Below are 20,208 nucleotides of genomic sequence, written 5' to 3' on the forward strand. Positions count from 1 at the left end.
TACCGCTAGATGGAGGGCCAAATTGGTAATCACACATGCCAGTAGATGGCAGATAATACAAAAATTTTACTTTAAAATTTGAAAATTGATTTCGGTTTTTATTTTTCACTTAAAAATTTATTTCAACTCAGAACTATAATTGATTAAAAATTGTAAAAAGTAAATATAGATAAAACTGGTCTCTAAAAATTTATGTATCTACTAAAATTAATATACATCGATTGGCATTAGTTTTTTATACTACTTTATTCTAAAAAATAAAATTTACAACCACCATTTTGTCATGAAAATTTGATTTGAGAAAATTTTGATGGGATTGAGAAAAAACATTTCTATATCTAAAAATAATGTTCCTATATCTGTTTTCTTAATATTTTGAAGTTATATATATATGAAACAGTTAAGTGCCAAATCAAAAGGAAGTCCCTCTTCCTTTTGTCCCTGGGAAGTTCTGTGAATTTGACTTTCCATCATCATATCGCTAACTATACAGAGTGAGTCTTAAATAAGTGAAAATATTTTCAGGGCTGATAGATTTCGATAAAAGAAACATTTATTTTCCTTTTTTTAAATAAGTCCAAAATAAAGGAGTTATATTACTTTGAAAATTTCCAAAAAAATAATTTTTTGTTTAAATTTTGAGAACCACTGGATCTTTTCTGGATTTTCTTTCTTGTAAATTTAATTTACTACCTATGATGGCATATTATCAAGAAATTATGTTTTTAACGAAAAACTAAAAAAAATCCAAGAATTTTTTTAAAAAAATTCTAAATTTTCGATTTTGTTTTCGCGAAAAAAAACTTCTTGTTTCTGAGGTTGAAATATACTACCCCTAAAAATATTTGCACTTATTTAAGACTCGCCTTGTATATTGGCGAGAAAGTATAGTTAGTGATTAGGTATAGGATCTGCTTAGCAAAACATCGTTTTTATTTAAAAAGGGATAATATCTCGTTTTGACTCTTTCTTTATAACAAACAATTAGCTAATTTTAGTAGGATTAATTTTGAAAAATACACTGTTATTAAAATATAGTATAAACGCAAAAATGGAGTAAAGTTGGCTTGGAAATGACAATTAGCTAATAATAATGATTAATAATTATTTCTCCCATACATCATACTAGCGTATACCCGCGACTTCGTTCGCGTTGAATATTTAATCATTTGTTAATGATGATGATAAAGCAAAGCAAGAATTTCCATTAACATACAAACTGGATAACATTTTCTCACATTTATGTCAGCATGAGAAAAAACAATATATGGCGATATATTATATAACTTGGTAATATTTGAAGGGTAGTTTCATCTCGTTGAAATTTGACTTTTTGAAAAATCCGTTTGACAAAAATAAGCTTTTTACGTCAAGAAGTTTAAGCAGAATCGTGGTTAATCAATTATCCAACTTTTTTGAACACCCTGTTATATATGTAAAAAAACAAAATAAATTATGCGTGTTCAAGCGTTTTCCCGAAAGACTAACCTTTTTTTAAATAACAAATATTGTAATATTTGGGAAGCGTTTTCACCCTCTTGGAATTTGAGATTTGAGAAACCCCCTCCTTATCGAACCTCTACACTCCACAGTCAATCCGTTTGCCAAAAATCAGCTTTAAACGTCAAGCAGTTTAAGCAGAATCGTGATTACTCAATGGTCATATTTTATGAAACACCCTGTATAAATTTTTAAAAAATCTTAAAATATGTAAAACAACAAAATAAAATATACGTGTTAAAGAGTTTTTCCGAAAAACTCACCGGTTTTTAAATATAAAATATTCTAATATTTGAGGGGTGGTTTAACCCCCTTATAATTCGAGTTTCGAAAAATCCCTTCTCATCGAACCTCTACACCCTAAAGTCAATCCGTTTTCCAAAAATCAGCTTTTTACGTCAAGCGCTTTAAGGAGGATCGTGATTAATCAATGACCAGATTTTTCGAAACACTCTGTATACATTTTTATAAAATCATAAAATATGTAAAAAAACGAAATAAAACATACGTGTTTAAGCGTTTTTTCGAAAACTTGGCCGTTTTTTAAGTAAAAAATATTGTAATATTTGAGGAGTGGTTTCACCCCCTTGAAACTGGAATTTCGAAAAATCCCTTCTTATCGAACCTCTACACCCTAGAATCAACCTGTATGCCAAAATTGAGCTTCTTACGTTGAGTGGTTTGAGCAGGATCGTGATTAATCAGTAAGTCACTTAAGGATTTTATATATTAGTAGGTATAGATAAAATGACAGCGATCTCAAAACATCATTTCCATGCCAACTTTGACGTTTTTTTTTTCAATCGTATTGTACGTCCAGTTAAAAAGCATCAATAATTTTCTATATAAGCTAAAAACATATATAACATTTCATTTTCAGAAACACAATTTGTAATGAATTTTAGTGTAAAAATATTTTAAATATACTATCAATAATCAACAATATACAACTGCGAGTTTAAAGTAAATACAATACCTATATACTGCCCAGATATTCTGCAAGAAATGCAATAGATGCAATTTTTACATAAAGATTGGAGTGAAATTTTCAAATAGAAAGCATATCGAGCATATTGATGAAAAACAAAACTAACAATATTTAGTAAATTATTTTTATTTGTAGACTATTAAATAATGTTAATAATTTATTTATATAATACACAACTTTAGTGTAATAGATGTTCTTTGGATTTAAAGTATAATAGACTATAATTATTTATATAAAAAATTAACCATATATGGCATATCTTATTAATTAATATTAAAAAAGTTTCATGTGGAATAGCCGTATTCTTTTCCTTGTACTTTGACATTTACGAATGTTTTGGGGGTGGACGCAGCGAAACTAGACGTAATGGTCACATCGTCAAGGTCGGTGGTGATCTCGTTTTGTTGTCGTTCTTTTTCATCTTCTTCCTCTGTTTCTTTAAGATATTTCCTGAAAATATAAAAATAAACCTTTAATAAACAATTAAAATTAATTACTAAATAAATTGATATAATTTAGTAGCATTAACAAAATATATTTCAATAATTGAGAAAATCAACAGTTTTAAAATGTAATAAATATAATCTCCATTCTATTAAGAGCTCTTAGACTAGACTGGTCTAATAAAGGATTAAATATAAATGGAGAATATCTTAACCATCTAAGATTCGCTGATGATATAATCCTAATAGCCAATATTCGTGAAGAACTACAAACACGTATTAACGAACTAGATAAATACAGCCAGCAATAAAGTAGGTCTCAAAATAAATTTAACAAAAACTAAAGTAGGTAATGTACAACGAACTAGTAGACAGAAAAGAAATTCTAATAAATAACACCAAAACTGGAAATAGTGGAAGAATACATATATTTGGGATAACTAATACACAGCTCGGGATCTCTACCACCAGAAATCAACCGAAGAATTAAGTTAGTATGGGGTACCTATGGAAGAAACTCAATCATATTCAAATCTAGAATGCCACTTTATCTAAAGAAGAAAAAAATCGACCAATGTGTACCTACTACCTAGTACCTAGTCATGACTTATGCATGCGAAACCTGTACTCTTAAAACGGATATTATAAGAAAACTGCAGGTCGCACAACGCTCAATGGAACGGAATATGCTGGGAATAACCAAGAAAGCTCGCAAAAGAATAGAGGGGATACGACAAAAGACCCAGGTAATAGTCATCCACAGAGTCAAATCCCTTAAGTGGCAACGGGCAGGACACTTGGTAAGAAGGACGGACACGAGAAATTAAGAGACCTAGAGGAGGGCAAAACCTGAGATGTGATCATAATATTAGGAAATTGCTCGGGAAATTGGCAGGGATAACTTGGGCCCGCATAGCCAACAATAGACAACAATGGGTCCAACTATAAAGAGAGTATCTAAACATGTGAAGGAGGCTACGCCATTATTGAAAATGGTTGAATAAACTGAGAATGATAATGATTAAGAGCTCAAAGGGTGTTTTTGTGTGGTGTCTTCACCAGTTTCGATGATTTTAATTAGATTTTTAAATTGGAAATGATGAATTATGAACCATTTTTATATGACTTAATCAATATTTGCATATCCTCGATATACAAGTGCCTAAAACACAAAAAAGTCCAAAAAATAATAATTTTTTGATGCATTTTTTCTTAACAAATATATCGTTATTATTGACTTAATGAATAACTAGGTATTAAAATAATATAAAAATTAAACTAATAAATCTTAGAAGACTTAGTTGACTTTCCAGAATATAGCTTTATTATATTCTGATAAAATCTATATAGACAAATGAGTTAAATAGATCGAAAATTAAAAAAAAATACTAAGTGTGTTTTGCTTCTAGACCAGCGAAAACAAATATAGTCTAAAAAAATCTGTCTAACGGAAGGATCCGAGTTCTCAGGCAGTGAGAGTTGTTGTAGAATATATGGGAGGAGTGTTAATCACTGTGACCTTACAGATCTATTGTGTCCTCCTTTCTTTAATAACTCATTATACAGTCTCAGAACTTTTGACAAAAGCCAGTATCTGAGACGGTTTTACAGAGGTGAGTTCTCCATCTCCAATATGTATCAATTGTACCAAAGTTCATGGCACGAATGGTTGTCGCGTCGGCGCACACAGTGAACAGGTGTTTCCCCATTTTTCCCACAGAATTCCCATTCGTTGTTGTTTCTTATTAGCTTCAATCTACTGAGGTTTTCGTTGAGAAGACAGTGTCCTGTTAAAAACCCTGTGACAGTGTGACAGTCCCAAGATTGTTCTTACTTATATCAAGGAAAATCTTTAATTTTTGTTGGTCGGACTTTTTCTGAGTGTCTTAGACCGTTGCACAGTACGCAATATGTCCAAACCAAGTTGCAAAAAATAACATCCACAGTTAGCATTTATGGCAATAACATTAGATTGGAAACATATTAGTTAAGAGAAAACCATATAAAACTAACAAAAATCGTATTCGGAGTCTCTTTCGAGGGGCTGTAAAACAAACTTTGCGCAAAACCTACATTTTCAGTTAAATTGTGTCCAATAACTGCCTTTTTTCTACAATTTTTTAAATAGTAGGCGTTGCATTCAAGTGACACAGTATTATAACAATTGAATCGGAAGACCTTAGCTTGCTGTCAATAATTATTGTGAAATTGTCATAACGTGTTTTACGTAGATTCCAGGTTGCGGTAAATTTAATGTTAAGGTAAGTATAAAAAAGTATCTTTTATTTTGATTTTTTGGATAAAAACTAGGTAAAGGTCAAAGTAGAACATAATCATTTAAGGTTTTTTTGATAGTGGCATATATTCTATCTAAGAAAAGTTAAGTCAAAAAAATCGCAAAAAATCGCAACATTAAATTTATTGGAAGCGTAAGCCTCAATGCGTATGTGTATAGTAAGATCCTTTATGTGGATACTTCTCATAAATTAATTGTTATAGTAGCTAGAGAAGAACTTGAAATATAAAGTTACGTAATTTTTCTCAAGATTTCCGAAGAGGTATATCATAAATGTCAAATGACATTTTTTGACAAATTGACAAATTTTGACAGTACCTAATTTTTAAATTAATTGAAATGGATTTTTCTTTCAGATTTAAAAATGTGCACTTCGTGACCATTTCTTCCAGCTAAAAAAAATATCAGTAAATAGTAGGTAAGCTTTTGTGGGAAATATTACCATTTTACTGGTCAATGGTTAAAAATAGTGATAGCAAAGTAGGTATTTCAAAATCAGAAGGAAAAATGCTATTTAAATATATCATATACGGGGTATTTTATTTAATTTAGGAATACCTGTTATCTCATTGTGACATTACACATGACATCATATAGAGGATTCTTATGAGTTTTACTGGTAACCATATTGTGATTCACGGGTAATATCACTCCGCGACAACTGTAGGTATTCCTAGCTATTATAACAATTTAACAATAATTTATTTAAAAGGAGTGTCCAGATATAATGGATATTACTTTACAAAAAAATGCATTTAGGCGAATACATCACACATCAGACTAACTAAACTAATCATGTAGGGTTTTCTTTTATACATTGACACCCCCTTTATCTTTTTTATTTGACGTTTCCGAAAACTGTCTTAAATGAAAATGGTTTTGAATAAATTTGCCAAAAAAGTCTATTTCGCATATACAAAGTGCTTCAAAAAGTCTGGGCGTGGTTCACCTATCTTATTTCAAATTAGGTATATTACATAAAAGTACTTAGAATTTTTAGGAGAAAATAAAAATCAAATAAAAAATTGGGTACTAATTTGAAATAAGAAAGTTGGGCCACGCACAGGATTTCTAAGGCAACCTGTATATGCAAAGAAGACTGTTTTGAAAAATGTATTCGAGACCATTAAACTTTTATTCAAGGCACTTTTTCGAAAACGTCGAATAAAAAAGATACAGAGAATGTCAATATATATAACAAACCGGAGGAGTAATAATTGCTCAATATTTGTCCGTTTCATCTTGGCTCTGCCAAAAATCGTAATCGTAATTTAGTGAAATGTAAAATATTATTACTGCATTTTGGTAGCTGTATTAGTCAAAAGATGATTTTTCCATTTTATGAATCCCCCCCCCCCACCACCCCCAACCATTCTCAAGTCAGCCAAAACTAACTGGGTTCGCGGGCTACTGGCATAGTATGTTTTTACCAAATTTGAACGAAATCGTACAAAAAAATTATTTTTGCAACATACTTCTGGATTTTTGCCCACTGTGCGTTGGAGGATTCCCATTCCGGTTACGGATGTAGTATTTCAGATTCTTAAGTTCCACTCTTTCTAAGCTGATTCCACTTGAAAAGCCGAATGGTTCGAGACCATCAGTTAGTGAAGTGTTCGCTCCTTTTCTAGCTAGATCGTTTAGCTTTCCATTGCCTTCTATCCCTTGGTGGGCTGGCATCCAGAGTAGGAAGACTTTATTATCTTTGCTTAATTTGTTCAGCGTATCTAGGTATTCTTTAACCAACTTCAAATGGATGGTTACTAAGTTGATCACTTTTAATGGTGCTTAACTATAAAATACGATGGTTGTTTTTTGTTTCCGATATTCCTAAGATAAGTTGTAAACATCTTTCGATAGCGTAGATTTCTACCTGAAAGATGTTGGGGTAGGTGCCCATTGGTTCGGAGTATTTAGTTTTCGGCCTAAATATCCCTATCCGTGTCCCTGAATTAGTTTTGGTAACATCAGTATACCACGTTATGGTTATGGTCTTTTACCTGCTGAGCAAACGTTTCTCTCTTCAAATCCTTTTTATGGCTCAATACTACCGTGAGGTGTATCCCAAATTTGTACATTCTTGGCATGTCAATTTGGAAGACGAAAATTTAGTTTCACCGCGAGAAATGGAGAAATTGAGGAAAGTTCGCGAGTTACAATTTAAACTGCCAGGTCACCGTCCATATTCGCTAGATTTAGTTTCCAGTTCATTTTATTTCCCAAAATGGAAGTTGAGCTCGGAGAAAACAGATTTTTGTCGGTCAGTAAAAGAGGTGATCATTTTCATAAACAACTACAATATGATGACTATGAAATGAAAATCGCTGTCATTTTTTATGTATAATTATAATTATATAAAAAATGTCATGTCAAAATGTCAAATGTCTCATTTCCAAGCCAACTGGCCGCTGTTGTTTTTTCGATCATAAGGTATTTTGCTAACAAAGATGCCTACTAGCTCGCCTATTTACACGAACTCCTAAAGTAGAAGCAATTAAGGCAAAGGTAGCGTCTTTTGTAGAAGTGTTTTGCAAGTAGAGTATGTAGAGAAAAAATAAGCCTAAATAAGCCCAAAAAATGATACAAAAAAAATTTGTATCATTTTGGGGTCGAAAACATTTGACACTAACCTCGTATGTGATAAGATTCCAATTATAGGATAAATAAATTTGAAGATGAAAACAAATAATAAGTCAAAAAGGAATTGAGGTCATCATAAAATTGAGCTGGCAATTGCCCAGTAGCAAAGCCAAAACCGAGACAAGACAAGACAATCAGGACACATCATAATATCGTCATTTTCCCTACTCTGATGCACTTCTCTGATTTACATCGCAGTGTATTTTAGTTGCAGAACTCTGAATAATGATCCGTTTATAAATAACTTTTATGCCAATTAATAATAAATAAGATACTGGAATTGAATGCATATAGCGTCTGACTTTGACCTTCCCCTATATTGATGCTTTTATAATCGACCTTGGATATGATACAATTTTAATCGATTGATAATATGATAATTATTTCAATGCTTTGTTCTCTTTGGACACGTGTCACTTCTTCCGCATTTTAGCACATACTAGACTATTTTTTATTTTTATTTTTTGTAGCAATATCGGACGCTGCGTACTGGATGGTCCGAATTGTATTCGGGAAATTTGGGCAGCATATTCTGCAGATAAAAATAAGTAAAAAAGTTCGTATAAATGTATATTCTAAAATCCTTGGTTTCGGAGATACAGAGTGTAGGATTTTAATTTCTATTTCTATCTTTTCCAAATAATTTCTGCACAACCGTCGATATTTGGATAAAAATTGGGGTCTGGGTGTTTTTTGATTTGAGAAATTTGATTTTGATGTCAATATGTAGTATGTCTTTCTTGTAATGTAACCGGGTGCGTCTCAAAGATGGCTCATCCCTATAACTTTTTTTTATTTTTTTAGTTAAAAAAAACGAGATTTGGTATGTTAATAGTATAGTATATGACATAGATTAGGATTGATTGACGTATTCAATTGTTTTTGGTCACTTCCTGTTTCACCGGAAATGACTACAAATTTTGATGTTTAAATGGCATCCTCGGTAGTTTTTTACTTTATTCGATAACACTCTGAATAGAATGACTGAAATATGTCAACTTTTGGTTTATTTGAAATTATAACTTGCGGTTCGTAACGAAAATTTGACTCGAAACACCAAGTGTGTGGTATCAAATTATTCGTAAAAAAATGCTTTTTCTAAATATGCTAATAAGCCACCCTAGTTCAATTTCAAAAAATTGAGATATGATTAAACATACGATTTGGGCATTTTTTTAATCGGCCAGGACAAGACACTAAAAACATTAGACGATCAAATCTATTTTTCCAAGGCTTCTTGATTAAAAATTAGTGTTTTTAACACAGCCATGGCACTGTAGATTTAAATTTAAAATACGATTTTTTATTAATCAAGAATGTCAAAAGTTGACATATGATATGTTATTCTATTCGGAATGTCATTTTCTATCGAATAAAGAAGAAAAACCCTATGGTGCCATTTAAAAATCAAAATTTGTAGTCATTTCCCGTGAAACAGGAAGAGACCAAAAACAATTGAATACGTCAATCAATCCTAATTTATGTCATATACTAACATACCAAATCTTGATTTTTTATCTGAAAAAATAAAAAAGTTATAGGGGGTGAGCCACTTTTGAGACGCATCCGGTAAAGTCTTTCTTCTAAATGGTGCCACCTACATGTTTTTTAATTAATTTGAAGCGTAATAACTTTTCTTCCGTACCTGTAAAAAACTATTGTGTAAAAAATATACATTTCCTTAATTTTTACGTAAAAAATGTCTTTTGATAACAAGCAAAGGGAAGGGGTAATGGGGGTAATTACCCCCCTCCCAGACAGATCAAACTTCAAAAAATAAGTTTTTAATACGTAAAAAATAGTTTTTTTTTGCGTGAAACAAATAGTTTTAACGCGTAAAAAAATAGTTTTTTATGCGTAAAAAATAGTTTTATACGCAAACGTGGTTTTTTTACACGCAAAAACTATTTTTTACTTGTAAAAAACTATTTGTTCCACGTAAAAATTATTTGTTACACGTAAAAATTATTTGTTACACGTAAAAATTATTTGTTACACGTAGAAATTATTTGTCACACGTAAAAGTTATTTGTTACTTATAAAAATTATTTGTTACACGTAAAAATTATTTGTTACACGTAATTTTTTTTTAAGCGTAATAAATATATTTTTTAGTTTATTCCTTTTTCAACATTTTAAACTACACTTTTTCAAATATGCCCTTCAAATCCCTTCAATTTAATAACTGTTAGTAAGAAGTTTCATTTCAAATATACGCACGTAGTGCACACACAATTTTTTTTATTTAAAATTACCCCCCTAGATTTTTTTTCTAAAACCGCCCTTGCCTGATTAAAATCGCTACTAGCAATCAAGATATTTGGAATGGAATTAGTGTATACATGTCATTATCGACAAAAACTAGACATTTTGACTAAAACTGATATGGTAAATTTGGGAACTCTTATTTTTTAAGCTAATCATAAATTTTTCTAGAAATAAGTACGATAAGAAAGTTTCTGTTGAATCTTTTACAGAAAAACATTTCAAATTTATTTTTGCAGATTAATAACTAAATCCCGCCAACATGAGTAATTATATATTGTCAGTTATGACATATATTGATTATTTTGATTCCAAATATATTGAGAACTATTACTCGTAGCGATTTTTACCCAGAGACTTTTTCACGTAAAAAATGACGGAAATGTATATTTTTTCACTCAGTAGTGTAATACAGGTACGGGCGAAAAGATTACTCCTCAAAATAGTTAAAAATATCTAGGTGGCGTCCTCTACAAGCAGGAGTCATACTGACATCTAAATCGAATTTCTCATGTCAAAAAACTCCCAGACACAAATTTTAATGAATTATCGACGTTAGTTAAGAACTTATTTGGAAAAAATCGAAATATAAATTAAATTTCTACACCCTGTATCTCCGAAACGAAGCTTTTTAATTTAGGAGATACATAACATTTATACTATTTTTTTTACTTATTTTTATCTGGAGAATATACTGCCGAAGTCTCCCGAATACAATTGGGACCACCCTGTATAAAAATAAACCAAAATGAAGGAGTGTCGTTTTATAAACAAACTGGTTAAATTGCCGTCGGCCGGCGCAGCAGTATGGATATTTGAAATAAAGACTGCCCTTAGACGGTTTAAAATATTTATTAATATTGAATACAGCCAAAAAACGAGATAACTTTTTCAAGTGCCGGCAATTGTTGGTAAATATACAGGGTTGTTCACCACATACGACACGGAATATTGTAGCTAAACGATTAGATTTTTACAAATTGTAAGTTTTAGGTCCGTTGAAGGACTATTAGAGCTACAATTTAAAAATATTTTTACAAGATACAGAGTGTCCCAAATGAATAAAAAATATCAAAGTTGTATTTTTTTAAATGGAACACCCTATATATTATTACATTTTTAGTTTCTACGATTAAAATAAAGGTAAATTTGATTAAGGTTTATTACACTTAAACCTTACCGTTTTTGAAATATTTTCAATTTTGCGAAATTGCAGTATAAATTTTAAGGCTTCATTTCTGTGAGGGTATCAAAGTTTTTAATACTAAATATTTACTGAAGTTTATTTATTGATCGGTTATTGTGTTGCAAAAATAAAAACTTTACTACCTTATACAGAGTGTCTAAAAATTTATTTTAAATAATTACTAGCTTTAAACGGCAATAACTTGTTTAATTTAAGTGGAACACCCTGTATATTTTATGAGAATCAGATGCACAATTTAATTGTCTATCAAATTGTATTATACCATTTTTTACCTATCTCTTAAAGTTTCCGTAGAAAATGCATTTTCTTGTAATTCAGAACTCATTTATCAATATACCCATGGAATAGTGACATTTTTTTTTTGACAGATTATTTTTAAAGATGTACCAAATTTTTAAAGAGTACAGATACTAATATTGTCGATATAGTTCGTTTATTTCATTAAAAAATAAAAAAGCTGTTTAAATATTTTTTGTTAAAGAGGACCAATTAATATGATTTCAGTATTCAAACTACATTAATTGACTGTTTGCGTTGATTAATAATATTTGCTCCCAATACTAAAAAACTGAATTATGTATGTGTATTAGACAGTGTGGTTAAAACTAACACCTTAAAAATGATATTTAATTTTTTGACAAATGGTTATTTATAATAACAGAGACGTTCATTTTCATAACTTATTATTATATTGATTTTTGATTCAAATCCACATTTATTTAAAATAATTCATTAACGAACACAGTTAAGTACGTGTTAATTAGTATTTGGGCGGAAATACTGGTGGTATATTTAATTAATGGTATACTCTATTATAAAGATTTAAATAGTTTTCTTTTTGCATACAAATGGGCTAGTAATATTATCGTTTTACTAAAAACGAAAACATTGTACATTTTGCACATTTGTTGTTTTAAAAACAATCTAAAATGTCAATATTCCATGGGTATATTGATAAATGAGGTCTAAATTATAAGAAAATGCATTTTCTACGAAAACTTGAAGGAATAGGTAAGAAGTGGTATAATACAATTTGATAGACAATTAAATTGTGCATCTGATTCTCATAAAATATACAGGATGTTCTATTTAAATTAAATAAGTTATTGCCGTTTACAGCTAGTAATTATTTTACTAAAAACGATAATATTACTAGCCTGTACATTTTGCACATTTGTTGTTTTAAAAACAATCTAAAATGTCAATATTCCATGGGTATATTGATAAATGAGGTCTAAATTATAAGAAAATGCATTTTCTACGAAAACTTGAAGGAATAGGTAAGAAGTGGTATAATATAATTTGATAGACAATTAAATTGTGCATCTGATTCTCATAAAGTATACAGGGTGTTCTATTTAAATTAAATAAGTTATTGCCGTTTACAGCTAGTAATTATTTAAAATAAATTTTTAGACACTCTGTATAAGGTAGTATAATTTTTATTATTGCAACACAATAACTGATCAATAAATAAACTTCAGTAAATATTTAGTATTAAAAACTTTGATATCCTCGGAGAAATGAGGCCTTAAAATTTATACTGCAATTTCGCAAAATTGAAAATATTTCAAAAACGGTAAGGTTTAAGTGTAATAAACCTTAATCAAATTTACCTTTATTTTAATCGTAGAAACTAAAAATGCAATAATATACAGGGTGTTCCATTTAAAAATACAACTTTGAATTTTTTTATTTATTTGGGACACTTGTTTTTATTTATTTGGGTATCTTGTAAAAATATTTTTAAATTGTAGCTCTAATAGTCCTTGAACGAACCCAAAACTTACAATTTGTAAAAATCTAATCGTTTAGCTACAATACTCCGTGTCGTATGTTAGGAACAACCCTGTATAAAAATACCGCTCAGTGGTATAATTAAAAAAAAACGATATACCGCCCTTACTGTTGGTGGGCCTTAAAGTTAGGTTAATATAGGGTAGCCAACTTTGAAAATAAAAAATAAAAGGCGAGAGGGTAAAAAAGGCCGCAGGCGAAATATTTTTTGAAACCTCGCCCAAATGGTATCGTGAATTTACCTTGCAAGCCTTATGCAGTTGATGGTCTTTGTTACTTTCTTAAAATTTTGTACTCACAATTTGTTAAAATAGAACGAACGATTTTCTATAAAATTTTATTTCAAAACACGAGCTAACAGTATGTAAACAAAAAAAGCTAAACATGAATCGCGTCCACAAACGTTTATTGTACATAAATATTTCTTTTCTGTACAAACGAGGGGGAGTAGTAAAAAATACGCTGTTGCTAAATTAACAATTTTATAAGAATTTTGGCAATAGACGAATAATTTTTATACATTGAGTTTGGGGCATAAAAAAGAGGACATTTTCAATACAATACAATGAGAGAAAAGAGGAAAGCACGATCAAAAAGAGGACTGTCTTCGGGAATAGAAGACGGTTGGCAACCCTAGGTTAATGTCTAGTTGTAGCTCAGCAAGCTTTAGCAATCAAAGCACGCTTACAGCTGTAAGCGTGTTTTGGTGGCTAGATCATAATAGTTATACCTGTACTCTTCTTCTTGTCCTTTTGTTTCAGGTTTTTGCTGAATAGAATTGGGAATAAAGAGACTGTACGGTGGTGGTATCAAAGGAAGGTGAAAATAGTTTCTGTTCCCGAAGCTATCCTTAGCAGCTGAGAAAACAATGGGATTAATCGGGAATCTCGGCGGTATGAACTGTGGTAGAGATCGAGGTGCATTCAGATGAAATCCTGCAGTAAATTGGCGCTCTTGGTTTCCATACTGTTTAGAGGTCTGAAACTGTAATATAATTGCAAAAAAATACTGACTTAATAAATAAATAATAGTAAATAATAATAAACTTTCCGAACTACCGTATGATCAAAAAAAAAACGGCGTCATCGATGGCTATGAAATGAAGATTACTGTCATTTTGTATGTAAAATTAAATGGGGAATATCATCGATTGTCATTACTAATCCCAACTGGACGTTGTTGTTTTTTTCGATCATACGGTATTATAAAAATGGGAAGTAGTGTATCTGTAGGCCATATGAATATGATGTCAAAGATAATGGATCAATAATCTTTATATAATAACATACTTATTTGTAATAATTTGGATTATTTTTTTTTTTAAAATAATCAATCATTAGATTACGGACATTTTAAAATTATTAAATACTAAATAATAGGAAATAAAAAATCTGTTTTTAATGTCAGTTTTTTTATTATTTTACATTTTTTTTTGAAACAAAACTTAGTTTGGTTAGTAAACTTGGGAACTGGATTATTATAATAAATTTGACAGGGAAACGTCGCATCGAAAAACTTTTATAAGAAAAGTTTCCTTCATTTTAGCAATCACCTACTGATTTCTTTGCACATATTAATTTACATTCTGTGTATTATCAATATTTATTAAATATTTTCTTACCTGTCCAGCGAAAATCGGAAACCTAGTTTCCTGTTTATAACTTCCAAACGGAAGTAGTTCCTGCGAGTTGATGTCAACAAAAGTCAGCACCATGGCCAGCAACAAGAGGTGCCAGGATCTTAAAATTCCCTTCTGCAAGAGAATTATTAGAGCTTTAATTATTGTGAGTCCTCAGATGGTTAACGCAATTTTTATCGAGATTAAAAATTTTAAAGATAGAGCAAATTTGTTAAATTTATTTAAACAATGTTTTATTTAATTATTGAGAATTATTATTGAATTGTTTATCTATATATATTTTTATAGCGTAACAATTTAAAAAATATATATTTTACTTGTGTACCTACGTATTTATAATGCTGCTGCAAATTCTAAATTTTTTATTTTAATGTTAGTGTTTTTTATCAATTTTAATAGTTTCTTTGTAAAATTAGTTTTTTTAAATATTGTTACTTTTACATGTTCTATATGTCTAATCGACCTTAAACAAACTTATTTTAAAATGTTAGTTATTTGGAACAAATAAAATTATATCATCGAATATTCTGTAGTTATACATACAACAAGAACTAGACGTATTAACATCCACTATATATCTACAGGGTCCGCCAATAGTGCGTCGGGCATCTGTAACTCCTTGAATAAAAAAATTAGGAATTTTATTTAAATATAGACCGAGAAAGTATGTATTAGGATGTATTTCAAGAAAATATTTTAATTTCTATATGGTGGCTCAAAAAAGTATGAGTGATGGATTGTCATGTTTTTTTTTAAATGGAACACCCTGTATATTATTGCATATTTGGCTTTCTTTCTGATCACTTTACGAAATCCTAAAATAATATTAGATATACTTTTGATAGTGTAAGAGATATTTATAAATAAATTCAAAAAAAATTCAGTCTTATAAAAAATATATCAGAAATACAAGAAAGTAACTTGTAACGAAGACTTGTATTTTCAAAAACTTTTTTAAAAAAGTTAAAAATTTTTTTTTTATCAATTCTAAAATCTCTCTTGAGTATACGACATGAAGAACTAAAATGATAATAAATGAATTTGGAGGACGTGGAAATATTGCATTAACTTTCTGAGAAAATTTCTGTAGGCATTATAATGTCAAAAAAATGGATTAATAACTTTTATATAGTAAGTTACTTATTTGTAATAATTATGATTTTTTTTAATAATCAAACATTAGCTTAGGTTAATTAATATTCCGATATTTTATAAAATCAAACTAAATACCTATTCGCAATAATCACAACCAAACAAATGTTTTAAAAAAACTTACGGTACGCGCTGCTTTTTCGGGTTAATTCTAAAAAGCATACATTGGTTTTCTCTACATTAAGTATTTTAATTATATTATGTAGGATATGTCTTGCATGCTCTCCAATTGTGTAATTATTTTAAGAACATAAATGCACAACAAAGGTAAAATTAGTAGAACTATTTCTTATATATTTTTCTTAAATCTGTTGAGCCTATAAGCAATTGGTCGTGCTTAGTCATGTTTACATTTACATTTTATAGTTTTATACAAAATATACATTATTAAAACGCATGAAATCGAGAAACCATAAATACTTTAATCATAGTTTAATAATTAGCTAATAACTGAATAACTGGTTATTATATAGATTTATGAATTGAATTTTCTTACATTACGATTAATTTTCAATTAATCAAGCCGTGTTTTTCGATGATATTTATTATTTATAATAATGTATGCAATATACAGGGTGATCTATATCCTTACCAACAAAAATAAATACATTGTCAAACAATTCTGATGTGGCCCGTAAGATACTCATGCGAAAAGATTTTATTTGATACAATAGTAGTGATGAGCAACTGCACGACCAATATTAAAAAAAGTATACTTTGCCAATACCAAGACCAAGACTCCCCCTTGAACTTGGTCTTGGTAAGACCCTTACAAGTCTTGCATTTTTCAACAGATTCTTACTAGAGGCACTTTCAACATAGAAAATATTTATATTTGATACATCTTAAATATCCCATATGGAAAAACAAACATTTGAGTACAGAATGTAAGTCAAGAATATACAAAACCTGCATACGACCAGTGATGACATATGGTGCGAAAACCAGAGCCGAAACATCAGTAACAAAGAGAATCCTACGAACTACTGAAATGAAGACCTTAAGAATGATAACTGGATACACATTGAGGAACAGACAGAGAAATGTAGACATAAGAGAGAAGTGCCAAACAAACGACGTTGTCAGATGGATAAGGCAGAGAAGAAGAGAATGGAACCAGCATGTCAATAGAATGGGCCCCGACAGAATGGCCATAATAATTCGCAGCAACGTACCCCATGGCAGAAGACCTACTGGACGACCACCTAAACGTTGGCAAGACAGTTGGCAGTCAACCTCGCAAGAGTTGCTTAGACGAGGAGGAAACCGGAACTAAACAGGCGATACGCCTTCTAAAAGAAGAAGAAGAAGAAGAAGAAGATATCTATTAAACTTTTAGTTAGGTAATCGAGGGCGCGATTTTTAAATTCATTGTTGCCAACCATGGACATGCCGTGCTGACTAACTGGAATTGAAATTTTGCGCTGGGGATGCAGGTGGTAGCTCTGCTGGGAAAGATGTCAAGTTGCCGCATTTATTTATTAATTTCCTGACGTTGTCATTCGTTTTAACACTTTAGTTTTGTGTTACGATTTTTGGTTTAAATAAATAGTGTTATAATACTTTAAGCTTGAAAATGTTAACTACCACACCTTGCAGTCGAACGTTGTTCTTTTTAAAACCTCTTTTAGTGCGAAGTGGGTACAAGATAGCTTAATAGCCGTTAAAACTCATCGCAACTTTATTTGAATATGTTGAACGGGAAAGCGGTAGTAATGGCCCTTTAGGTATGTCCCTTAAGTGCTGTTGGCGAGTTTTGTTGATGTAAATAAAAACTGTTTATATATTTATAATTAACTTATTTTTGTTTCCTAAAATATTTTGATCAAAAGAAAATATGTAAAAGCGGGCAATACTCTGCCGGTCAAGATTAATCACGTAGCTAAAAGTTTATTTGATATGAACTATAAATAAGTAGTATTTTTAGTAATTTAATGCAAATAAAACTTTCAATAATCAATATAGTTAGTCTGTATTTAACTAACAACTTAAATTATCCAAAATCACTCTAGCTGTTTATTGCCAAAAATAATACAATAGGAGTATTCATACGACCTTTAATATATAAATCACATATGTACATAAAATATTTCCTAAAAAGTGTTTTTATTTTGAACAATCCTTTTATTAAAAACATACTTTCTAATTTATGCATATATTCTATTTGTATTTACTTTCATACACGCTAATTAAAAAAAATGATGTTTTATGTATTAGTTTTATATCAATAAAGAATACCTTGCAATCGTTTTAATTTGATATCTATATAAATAGTATTGATTGGTATTGATTCTGATTTATTAAATTTATTATCTATAACGATTCATTAAATATCGTGCTTCTGTTATAGTCTCTCCAACGACAAGAACCTTGATAGTGATAGATGTGTCTGTCATTTTAATTTCAAAGTAGTTTATTTTATTTTACAAAGAAATACGTTGGTACAATTGGAACGCATAACAGTAAACTTCAAAATATTGTGAAAAAAAAACTGTAGAAAACTGAAAAAATCGAATGGAGTTATTTTATTTAAAAAAAATTACGGTATGTATTAATACAAAACTAGCAAGTGTGTATTTTACAAAACACGACATACAAAAAAATTATAAAAAAGATTTCTTACTTTCAAGCTCAAGCAACTTTTTGACATGCTCCTGCATTTGTTATTACATTTATCAATATAACTTATGTACAAAAAAAATAATAATATTGCAAAGATATAAATAAAACACATCATAAATAAAACAATTCTTTTTATTAATAATAACACTTACTGCATTTTATATCTTAAAAGTTGGTTAATTAACTTTCATCTCTAGGCACCGAATATTAACTGTAAACTATGGTCTGGGTCAACACAATTTTCCCTCGAGTTTTTCTCCACTTAATTTTAAAAAACACGAAACACACGTAATAACGCAGTCCAAAATGCAAAATTCAAAATATTTATCATTTCTGTTTGACACAATTTGACACAAAATTATAACTTTAATTTGAGAGTTTGACAACTCTCAAAACTTCATACGCATCGGCGTCCGTTTGTCGTTTATCGTTCCGCTAAACCAATAATATTGAAATGTGATATGTCATTTTTGAAATAACCCAATAAAACTGGTTAAAAACAACAAGAGACGACGCATGACGGATTTAGTTAACTTAAAAAATATTAGAAACTTTTTTTAGTAAAATAAATGGATTGGTATGGATATCACCTGCTTTTTATCTGTCATCGTCTCAATCGTCTGTTGGAAACTTACCTGAGAAAAAAAATTCTATATTACGTTGTCACGGGAAAAATGTTATTAATGCCTTTTGTTTACTGATGCGTTAACCTTCTGTTTACGGTCATTTTTTTTATGGTGTTGTTAATTCAATATAGGCATGTCTTGGTTAATTTTTACGAGCGAAATAAACTTGCCACCATCAATTAACAATTTTTTGAACTATCATTACTATTATTATGATGTTCTTTTTTTAATATCACGAGATGGCTTTGGTGACTATTGTCGCAATGTCATATCGACACTGATTAGAACTAACTCTATATTAAATATTAAAAAACGCTAAAATGTAACGATACAGGCTTGGTTTTATTAAATATTAGTAACACAAACAGAAATATATAAAAAAACTGTAATAACTAAGTGTACAAACAAACAAAAAACTTGTAAAAAACATTGCCTCCCCCGGCTGCTATAACTGTCTGTAGACGTCGGTTGATACTGTTAATGAGGCTGTAAATATATTGTGTTACGTTTTCCCATTCTTCTTCAAGGACCAAGCGAATATTCATAATTTCGGCCATCTTCTACAAGATCAATGACTTTTGCACAATCTTCGACACTAAGAACCAGATTCAATCGTACACAACAATAATTAACAAAGCCACCTCGTCAGTATGAAGAATAACATCAGAAAGTAACGATAATTGAAAAGATTGCAAAATGTTTGTGGCAAGTTCGGTTTGGTAAAAATTAACCAAGGCATATGTTGACATGAGTCAAAAAACCAAAAATTCAGGAGACATGGTTCTGACCGAAAAATAATGTTTTAGGAAAATTTGGCGACGAAATTATTGCACAGGGTGTTTTAAAGATAAGGTAAAAAACAACTCTTTGATTAACCCTGTATAATAAGTCAACTACTAACTGAGTTTACGAATTAAAGTTAAAATATTTATATACAGTTTACTAAAAAATTAAGGAAATAGGACTAAAAATTAAAAAAATAACATTTTAAACTAGACCAAAAATGTTTCCGTTTTTTTTGCATCTGAGTGTA

General features: G+C 30.0%; 1 protein-coding gene across 1 annotated transcript in view; it reads right to left on the minus strand.

Annotated features, from left to right (window-relative positions):
- Nucleotides 1-2,609: 2,609 nt before the first annotated feature.
- Nucleotides 2,610-20,208, minus strand: part of LOC115880108 — a 32,085-nt gene continuing 14,486 nt past the window's right edge. The window contains exons 2-4 of the mRNA XM_030897234.1: nucleotides 14,758-14,889; nucleotides 13,867-14,120; nucleotides 2,610-2,938 (exon numbers count right to left, since the gene is read on the minus strand). Coding sequence (XP_030753094.1) covers nucleotides 2,773-2,938; nucleotides 13,867-14,120; nucleotides 14,758-14,889 — 552 coding nt within the window. The 3' untranslated portion in view covers nucleotides 2,610-2,772. The remainder of the gene's footprint in view (nucleotides 2,939-13,866; nucleotides 14,121-14,757; nucleotides 14,890-20,208) is intronic.

The sequence above is a fragment of the Sitophilus oryzae genome, unplaced genomic scaffold (genome assembly GCF_002938485.1).
Source record: "Sitophilus oryzae breed Bouriz unplaced genomic scaffold, Soryzae_2.0 scaffold_1614_pilon_pilon, whole genome shotgun sequence".
NCBI classification, from domain to species: Eukaryota; Metazoa; Arthropoda; class Insecta; order Coleoptera; family Curculionidae; genus Sitophilus; species Sitophilus oryzae.